Raw genomic sequence first — 9,040 nt, forward strand, 5'->3', positions numbered from 1 at the left:
CAAACAGTTTAGATTCACCTGGAGTTCTGACTGGAAGCTAGTCCTAGCCTCCTAGACAGCTACCCACTGTGCATTTCGATTCAAATTGTAGTGCACCAGATTTTTCTGAGAAAATGGCGCAGTTCATCTTTATCCCACCCAAACAGATCCTAAATAAATAAAAAAATCCGGGGAGGGGCCGAGGAGGGCAAATGTCGTCTTGCCCTGCTTGATGAAGAGAGGGGGGAAGAGGTAGCGACAGGGAGAGCAAACACCGGTCCACCACCCGCAGATGGTCAACGACGGCTCTGGGTCATGCTGATGCTTCCAGCCTTTGAGCATGGCCGTATGGTTGTAGGTAAGGATATAAGTGGGTATCTAATGGGTAATTTTGTGTCAGTATTTAATTTATTTATTTTTAACTTAATTAGGTGGGGTAATTTTTTTTATTTTTTTATTTTGAGTCGACCGAATGATCAGAAAATGTAAAACTTGTATTGGAGGTAGGGTTGGGTCCGCCGGGCAGTGAGAACAGTACAGGCTTGTCTTGTTGGACCATAGCCCTGCGGAAAAGAAACCGCCTCCACTTTTTGGATGGGCCGGGATCGGGTGAAATCCCAGCCCATTCGGATATCAAGCAATTCTTTCTCCTTCCGGCTGGTGACGGCAATCCCGTTTGCATGATCTCCGGTAGAAGCAAATACATCCCATCGAAGAACAGGTCGCAGGTCGGCGCCTTCGATTGCTGGGAGTGATTGATTGATCATCCATCCATCCATCCATCAAGGTGAGTCTCGTTGCCGCATCCCGATCAAGTTTATATATATTTCGATCCCCGTTACTGCGATCTTCCGCAAACTATTCGCGTCAACTGTTTCGAATGTCTCGAGATTTCAGATCATGGGGTTTGTAGGAATTCTCAGAAAGGGTTCCAAGAATTGCATTGTTTCAATTTCTCATCTGCCTTGGATTTTTTTTTTCTGACATGAGTTTGTTGATAGGAAAACATGCCCTGTCGAACTGCATGCAATTTACAAGCATGTTGCATGAATGTCTTTGGTCTAAATTTTGACTCGATTGATCTGTCGTCTAAGCCAACAGGAGGGCATTTACCAGGCACTCTCATTCATTGCATGGATCAATCGACGTGAGTGCGCAACTAAGGATTTGTTTGGCACAGCAGCTACAGATCTATGTATAAAATAATATAGTTTAAACATCTATTTTTAATCTAAAAAAGAACAATGTAATTTTTAGAGCTACCCATAGCTCTAGCTACAATAATTTTTAATCTAAACATCATCAATCTACCCATAGCTCTAGCTACAAGAATTTTTAGAGCTAGAGATGATCAGCTCTAAAAATTCTTGAAGGTTGGTCTACATGCACTCACCACACTCTGATTGCAGTGGCTGAAGAATCGGAGTTTTTTTTATTCAATTCGAAAGTCAAGTACACATAATATATGAATTTATCGCTAATCGTCACATTCCATTTATGAATTTATCGCTAATCCTTACATTCCATTTATCCGACAACAGTCTTGTGGGCGGCCGGTCTCCCATTCCGATTCGGTTTCGAAAGCCCTGAAATCTCTGAAAGTTGACAGCCATATCTTATTGTACTGATCAAGAACTTCCAATTGCCGAGAGCAGTACCGTTCAGATGGCCGGTGGGAAGAGGGTTTCGAGTGATCCCATAAAAACGGGCATAGGAAGGGGCTTGTGTGCTACAAAGAAGGTCAGGCCATGCGTGCGAGGTGAGGCCGCGGCTGCGACGAACCAGCGTGAGGAAGAGAAGATCAAGATCACCGTCGCCATCGACCCCGAGCTGCTGGAATGCGGTGTTTGCTTCGGCCCACTGACTCCACCTCTTTTCCAGGTATGAGCATGCTATTTTTCTCGTTTTAGTGCAATGCTCTCGGTTCTCTTTTGGCAGATGGTTGTTTTTATTTATTTATGAAAGGTCACCTGTAGCAAATCATCCATGTAGCGCCTCCTTTGGTTCAGTATGTTCTACTGAACGTTAGTATCTTTTGATCAAATATTTGTTGTCTAGCGTCCGATGTATACTCTTAAAAAAGAAGAGGAAATATGGCATGCTGGCCATGTTTGTCATAGCTATCCCCTTTGTGTTGATGCATATGATTGTTTACACTAAGTATATGGGTATATATACTCTCCCATAGTTCGCCAAGAAGAAAGATTTCCGATGCATCGTTAAGCTATCACATTCACCTGACATCTGCAATGTCTACTCTTTGGTGTGGATATTCTGATCATTCTCTTAAATTTCCATGATTAGCATGAAAGCTTTATAAGAATATGGTTGGCATCATAAACGCACAAAATCTAAATGTGCACACTGTAGAAACTATAAAGTACAGATGAAATCCGGCACGATATTGTTCACAATGTTGCAACATTATATTGTTTTTCGTTTGGCATGCCAGTGCGCCAAAGGCCACATCTCATGTTCAGAGTGCTGCACCGGTCAGGCTGTGGACTACGAGTGCCTGATGTGCCGTGAGCCGGAGACCGCCACCCGCTGCCGCGCCATGGAGCGCGTCCTCGACGGCCTGTCGGTGCCGTGCGCGTTCAGGCAGCACGGCTGCGCCAAGATGATCCCGTACGCGGAGAAGCCCGCCCACGACGCGTCGTGCGACTACGCGCCGTGCTACTGCCCCATCGCCGGCTGTGCCGGCGGCTACGCCGGCGCGACCCTGCGCGACCACGTCGAGCTGGACCACCCGGCGGTGCACCGCACCCGCGTCAGGCCCGGCTGCCTCACCGCGCTGAGGATGCGCGCGGGCGAGGTGGCCCGCATGGTATGCCTCGGCCCTGGCACGGCGGAGTTCCTGCTCGTCGTCGCGCGAGACGTGCCGTCAGGGCGCGCGCTGTCGGTGGTTCGGCTCATGGACGAGCCGTTCGAGGAGGAGTTCAGGTACAGGATCGAGGTGGTCGGCAAGGCGGGCGTGCTCTCGCTGTCCGGGCAGGCCGACGGCATCGATCGGCTACCAAGGCCGTACCAAGCGAGAGCGTTCCTCTTCGTCCCGGACGCCATATGGGACTCTTCTCCTGAGGACATCCCGGTGTTCATCGAGCTGAAATGAAAGCCCTGTTTGGAATGCGGGGATTTATCTTGATTCCTGCCAAAAAAAAATGGCACGTAGAAGGTTAAGCTACTTTTGCATTTCAAGACAGTTTCCTTTGACATTGGTACGCAACTTTTGCATTCCAGACAGACTCGAAATGTGGCACGTAGAAGATAAGCTACTCATTTAATACGAGCACTGCTAAACGCTACAACCATTTGAATACGACTCAAACTCTAATGGTTGAAAATACTTGGATGAAACCATAAATGGCTGTACTTAACTTGTACTGACATAGTTGTCCGCGAAGCATTTCCCTATTTTTAATTCAAGTATTTAGCTTCTTTGGTAATTCAGATCTAAAGACTACCCACGGTGCACCTGGATTCCAGTTATATCCGCTGTTGCTGCGCCAGATTATCCAGAGAAGTTGGGCACAGCCATATTTAAACAGGCCACGTAGTAGAAATGCTACAGCTCACATCCAGATCATTAGCTCACTACAGTTATGTACTCAAAATAGCATTGCACCATTGCAAGAGACCAGCGTTGTCAGAGCATATGCACAGATGAAGAGGAAATAACATAAAAACAACACATGAGGGCAACTGCTCGTCAAGAGGAAAAAGAATCTGTAAGCATTCTATTAACCACAACAGCAACAATCCAAGACCAACAACATTCCCCGTTCTTCATTTTTTGCAATTCTGTATGGAAGCACCAAGAATTCCATCAGTTCTATGAACAAAGGCACAAGTCATTCAACTGATCACTACTAATTACAATGCCTATTAGCTTCCGTATTCCCACCGTAAGTTGTCAGGCTTCCAATAACACTAGTATGCAGTGTGTCCATGAAGCCATGACAGTTACAAAAAAAAACTGGAAAGAATAAACCCATCTCTCACCTTGGCTCATAACCCAGGTCAAAAAATGCAGGCTTCGGAAGTGGGCATGCTGAAATTCTAGAGGCATGGAGAGCGTGGAGCCCCTCTGCGGAAAACGAGAAAAGCTCAACACTTCAACCATGGAAAATGAAGCCTCATGCTTCAAGCTGCTATTGCTTGCAGGAGTTGTTGCCTGACTTTGATTCTTCTAAAATCTGATTCATATATCTGCGGAATTTCTCAGCTTGAGGGCCAGGTCTTACAATGTTAACGTTGCTCCACTGGGAACATGGATCACTGAACCACCCCCTTCTGCCTGTGCACCAGGCACCAGGAACAGGTCTGTGACGCCAACGTTGAAGTATTTTCTCATCAATCTTGTCCAATAGCGGTTCATTTTCCCGAAACTTCCGAGCAAAAGGTACACCACTCTCCACTATCTCATCATAATGTGTAACATTAAGGAAATGGGGTTCCATCTGAGGTGGATCGTCCCACACCATATACCGCAAGTCGTCGTTCACTGTGAAATTACGGAAGTCTGAGTTGCATACAACCGAATGGAAATACCCCTCCTGAGGTAGCATCACATTAGTGAAGTACATGAGGAGTGTTCTAGGGAGATTCTCCCAACCAAAAATACAATATTCTATAAAGCGTCGGTTTAGAATGACCCATGGAGAACCTATCAGAAAGGAAATATATGAGTCAGAGAACTATTTTATCAAACGAGAGAAAAATGGTGTGCAAGGTAAGAGACAATGCCTGTGAAAATTTTGAAACCATCAGGAGTAGCCCGTTTCTCTGTGGCTTGGAAGAACTGATTCCTCCCTGCCAAGTATATTCCAGCATCTACTATGATTGGTTGCACTCTCTGAGACCTGCAACAATATATTGATGAAATTAATACCACTGCACCGAAGGCAGTTAAATCATTTCTATGTTCAGATAGAACATACTCTTTCCATCCAATGTCACTGGTGTGATCAATGAAGTTGAGGTGCCTCGGAACGGAGGAGAAGACATGAATCATGTCTGCAGCAAGAAACAGTATAAAAAAAATAAAAAAAAAGTATACTCAAGAACCCTCAAGCTGATGGAAGTAAATCCATGCATGCAACAAGCACCAACTTAGAAGCTCAAGAACCCTCAATCCCGGCAGTGTTACCGGGACATGGGTGCGGGTGTCGGTGTCCGACTCGGATGTGGGTGCCAATTCGGCAAACTCTAGAAAATAGGATTTAGGATTCATCTAATATATATCGTTTTTTAATTTTAAAAAAGAGAAAAGTAAGATGGAAAGAAAAAAAGAAAGAAAAATAGGGCTACTAGACTGTCCAGCCCACCAAACTAGTCCACAAAACCACTCTAACCCTAGCCTAGCCCACGTTTCTTTCTAACCCTAGCCCATCCAGCCCACCTCCTCCCCCACCATCAGCCTCCCCCCCCACCTCCCCTCCCCTCCCCCGTTGCCTCCCCAACCGCCTCCACCTCTCCCTTGCCGCCGCTGCCTCCTCTCCTCCTACCACCGCCACCTCCTCTCCTCCCCTGTCGTCACCACCGCCTCCTCCTCTCCTCCCCTGCCGTCACCGCCGCCTCCTCTCCTCCCCTGCCGCTTATTCTCCTTCGACACGGCCGAACGTGTCCAATCCGCGTTGCACTGCATCGGACGCGAGTTGATACACGGATACACGTCGACACACCGAATTGTTTTTGGATACCCACGTCACGGTAACACTGCTATATGGAGAACAAAAATATGCTCACAGATCAACAAGATGTAGCACTTTATTTTGTTGCAAGCGAAAGCATGCTTCAATAATGGTGTGAAGTGCAAATTAAGTATTGCATATTGGTATCATCACACAAAACACCTTTCAGCAGGAAATACAAGATTTACAATCCATGACAAAGGGAAAAAAGGGTGCAATCCAGGTATGGGTGAATGTAGATATTCTGTTTAACATATTAAGACTGTCCTAAAGGGTTCTCCTTCAATCAATCAAAATCCGAAAAAATATGAAGCAGTACCATGGGTTTACAGGTTATGATTTTGTGTCAAGAAACCAACTAATCCAACCTGAGTAAAACAGAGTACACTATGGCTGATAACAAGATGCAAGCTATTTAACATGCCCAAATTACGTTGCACAAGCTTAAGGAACAAGTATATAATATGACAAGAGAGCAATAAACAGATTACACTATGTCTCGTTATGATGGAGTGTATGTATCAAGCAAATCAGCAGTCTGAGAGTCACTTGGAATCCAGTACAGTAATTACTGTTCAATTTCAATACACTCAATGACACGTGTGAAAGAAAAGGGTAAAAAGAAAGTTTCCTAGAGGAGACTGAGAACATGTATGACAGAGCTCCCAGAGCAGCTTCCCGAGTGGAATCAGGGAGAGCTTTGTCAAACAGCAGTTTTCAATTTTTAGCTATCATAATGGAATCTGTGGGAGTGATTCTCTGAAATGAACTAGATACTGAGAGCTAAAAAAAGTAACTTCACCTGATTCACTTTCCACACAGAATCACTTCCTCAATAGAGTTTACCTTAAAAAATCACTTTCAGCCACAGAATCACTTTCTTCATAAAATCACTCCATCCACAGAATTTGGATCAGAGGGAGCTCTGAACAACTTTAGTTAGCTTACTTTAGCCGTGTATAGCAAGAGAGTGCACAGGTCCATTTATAATTTATGCAAAATGAATGTCCGGTACAGCTACATGCCAGAAATAAAGCCACAGAAAGAGTTGCATAGCTCGTCGCTGACAAGGGCCCTAATTGAGGAATCTTCCGTATGAAGGTGAGAGAAGAAATCAGTAATAGAGTGGTTGAGCTGGTAGGAACAAAGAAAATCAAGAAAGCATACCAATCTAGTAGTAGTAATACATTTCCACCTAAGGCGGCTATCGTACTCGTACCACAGTCCAACTGAGATTCCAAACAAATAAATTCTTCCAAAATCACCTAAACCAAACAGCACCACCAGGCGGCTTCCTAATTCTAGTGCCTCGGTCCGTCCAGGCAAAAGTATGCATTCAATTGTGCAACTTGACAGAAAACATTAAGCACCACTTGAAACAAGTCAGTAGCAAGCCGTGAAGGACGCAAATTTGATTTCTTCTAGCTACAGTGACCCTCAACCGAAGACGCTCCCCTTGAAAATTTCTGATTTGATTCGTACTACATGATTTACCTCGAATGGAATTCAAGAATCGAAAGGCCCACAAAAACGCAATTTTGAGGAAGCAGCCTTCTATGTATAACGACCAAGCAAGGACCTCAGATTTGCATTAGATCCGGACAAGACCGTGCAGAAAAAGCGCATCTTTCCCAAACAAATCGTGCTAATACTAGAACCTGAGCATTTTGAATCTTACCGTCCTGGGTGAGAAGAGGGTAGTCGGCGGCGTTGAGCGTGACGAACCAGTCCCACTCCGAATCCAGCCGGAGCAGAGCGGCGGCTGCGCGGAGAGTGGCGGCAAGTCCGGAGGATCCCATGGGGGTGCCCGCGGTGGGGCGTCCGACGACGTCGACATTCCCGAAAGCGCGCACGGCGGGGGCGGCGCGAGCGACGGCCACGGCCAGCTCGGCGCGCTCGGACTCTGACGCGTCCGCGGAGAGGTGGAGCAGGTAGCGGTTCCTCGGGTGGTAGACGGCCAGGAGCAGCCGCAGGAGCTTCCTCCCGTCCCCTCGCCCGCCCGCGAGCAGGTACGCCAAGGAGGGCGGCGCGGCGGCGCCCCGGCGGACGTAGGAGGGCGGCGGGAGGCGGGCGAAGAGCGCGGAGGAGGCGGAGAAACCGGAGAGCGCAGAGAGGAAGAGCAGGAGCGAGACGAAGGAGACGGAGACGAGCGGGAGTAGCCACTTGTCGGCGGTGCCCATGGCGATCGGCCTCGGCCTCGGCGGCAGGAGGACCGCGGGGCGCGCACGCCCGCTCAAGCGGTGGTGGTGCCGCGCGTCACCGCCGCATTCGGCGCTAGGGCTCCGGCGACGGCCGGGTGGTGGACGGGATTAGGGTTTGGTCGCATCGGGGGAAGGGAAATGGCGAGATCGGGATGGCGCCGCGCAGCTCTAGTCGCCTCGCGTGCGTTTCTCTCTTGCTTGGAACGGGGAAGAGAAGGGGAGGAGGGACGCGAGCGTGAGGCGCCTGTCGCTTTGTGCCACCGGAACCGGGGAACCGGTGTCCGTCTCAGCGCCGACGTCAGGCGCCCACTGACGTCGGCGCCCCAACACTTCCGGTCCCAGTAGTCAGTGAGCTGTGTCCGAGTGGTGTAGAAAAAGGCTGCGTGGCTCGTGGAAGGGGATGGCGCGGGTCCCGTCGGTCAGAGTGGCGATGCGCGGGGTCCGTTGTCGGACGGGGCGAGCAAACGGCGCTTGCTTCGCTCTGACGAGTCACGACCTCACCAGCTCACCTAGGGGGTGTTTTTGCCTGAATCTCAGCTAGACTGTTACAGTGAATACGTATAATTTTAAAAAAATATTAAATTATTTGTATTTACTGTTTTAATTTGATTTGATGGATATAAATATATAATCTTATTCTTACTAGTGAGTAAAGATCGATTCAAGTTTTACTTCGTAATCTGATCTGGCAGACTACATCTACTTGTATAACGAGTCTATTTGTCGTGTTATAAAATTATCTTTATTTGAATAACCAATTACAATATTAACTCTTACATATATTTATACAGCCTTACATTCAATTAATCAAAAAAAACTCAGCTCAACATAGTTTTAAATAATCTAACATTCTTTTTTTAATAAATATAACTCTATTTCGTATAGTTCCATTAATCTATTTATATAATTGGGCTCTACTGAACGGTGTCGGGAAACCAAACTAGTCACCCCTCCCCGCGCACGAGACTGGCGGGTGGACCACGAGGCGAACGGTTTTGCTACCGCACGGTAAGAATCGGATGGGAGTAGCTGGGAAGGAGGTCTTCTCGCTGCGTCAGCGAGTACGTGGTGCCACCTCATGGGCCCGACAGGCAGTTTCAGGGGAGGCGAGGAGCTCTGACGCTTTGAGAGAGTGGCGGTGTCATCGTCATCCTGGGATTTTAAGGC

The 9,040-nt window shown here is 47.5% G+C and overlaps 2 protein-coding genes across 3 annotated transcripts; one reads left to right on the plus strand and one right to left on the minus strand.

Moving 5' to 3' along the window:
• The first annotated feature begins 1,644 nt into the window (after window positions 1-1,644).
• Window positions 1,645-3,091, plus strand: LOC133930785 (E3 ubiquitin-protein ligase SINA-like 3). The gene is made up of 2 exons (XM_062377521.1): window positions 1,645-1,860; window positions 2,432-3,091. Exons 1-2 carry the CDS (start codon window positions 1,645-1,647, stop codon window positions 3,089-3,091), a joined length of 876 nt encoding a protein of 291 aa, XP_062233505.1.
• LOC133903272 (beta-glucuronosyltransferase GlcAT14A-like) lies at window positions 2,810-8,427 on the minus strand. 2 transcript variants are annotated; one of them, XR_009907224.1, is made up of 5 exons: window positions 7,351-8,427; window positions 4,920-4,995; window positions 4,726-4,841; window positions 3,982-4,645; window positions 2,810-3,127 (listed from the first exon to the last, which is right to left on the minus strand). XR_009907224.1 is itself a non-coding variant. In XM_062344603.1 (4 exons), exons 1-4 carry the CDS (start codon window positions 7,850-7,852, stop codon window positions 4,131-4,133), a joined length of 1,209 nt encoding a protein of 402 aa, XP_062200587.1. In that variant the 5' UTR covers window positions 7,853-8,427; the 3' UTR covers window positions 3,689-4,130. The 2 variants fall into 2 exon arrangements, 1 of the variants encoding a protein (XP_062200587.1); XM_062344603.1 differs by lacking the exon at window positions 2,810-3,127 and having other exon boundaries at window positions 3,689-4,645.
• Window positions 8,428-9,040: the final 613 nt, after the last annotated feature.

Source organism: Phragmites australis, chromosome 1 (assembly GCF_958298935.1).
Source record: "Phragmites australis chromosome 1, lpPhrAust1.1, whole genome shotgun sequence".
In the NCBI taxonomy this organism is placed as follows: Eukaryota; Viridiplantae; Streptophyta; class Magnoliopsida; order Poales; family Poaceae; genus Phragmites; species Phragmites australis.

Bases quoted from the DNA above. Each gene is read 5' to 3' on its own strand.
- LOC133930785 (XM_062377521.1), top strand. From the start codon at position 1,645: ATGGCCGGTGGGAAGAGGGTTTCGAGTGATCCCATAAAAACGGGCATA. The intron at 1,861-2,431 runs GTATGAGCATGC...TTGGCATGCCAG, and splicing joins TGACTCCACCTCTTTTCCAG to TGCGCCAAAGGCCACATCTC.
- LOC133903272 (XM_062344603.1), bottom strand. From the start codon at position 7,852: ATGGGCACCGCCGACAAGTGGCTACTCCCGCTCGTCTCCGTCTCCTTC. The intron at 4,996-7,350 runs GTAAGATTCAAA...TTCTTGCTGCAG, and splicing joins CCCTCTTCTCACCCAGGACG to ACATGATTCATGTCTTCTCC. The intron at 4,646-4,725 runs GCATTGTCTCTT...CCTTTCTGATAG, and splicing joins TGGTTTCAAAATTTTCACAG to GTTCTCCATGGGTCATTCTA.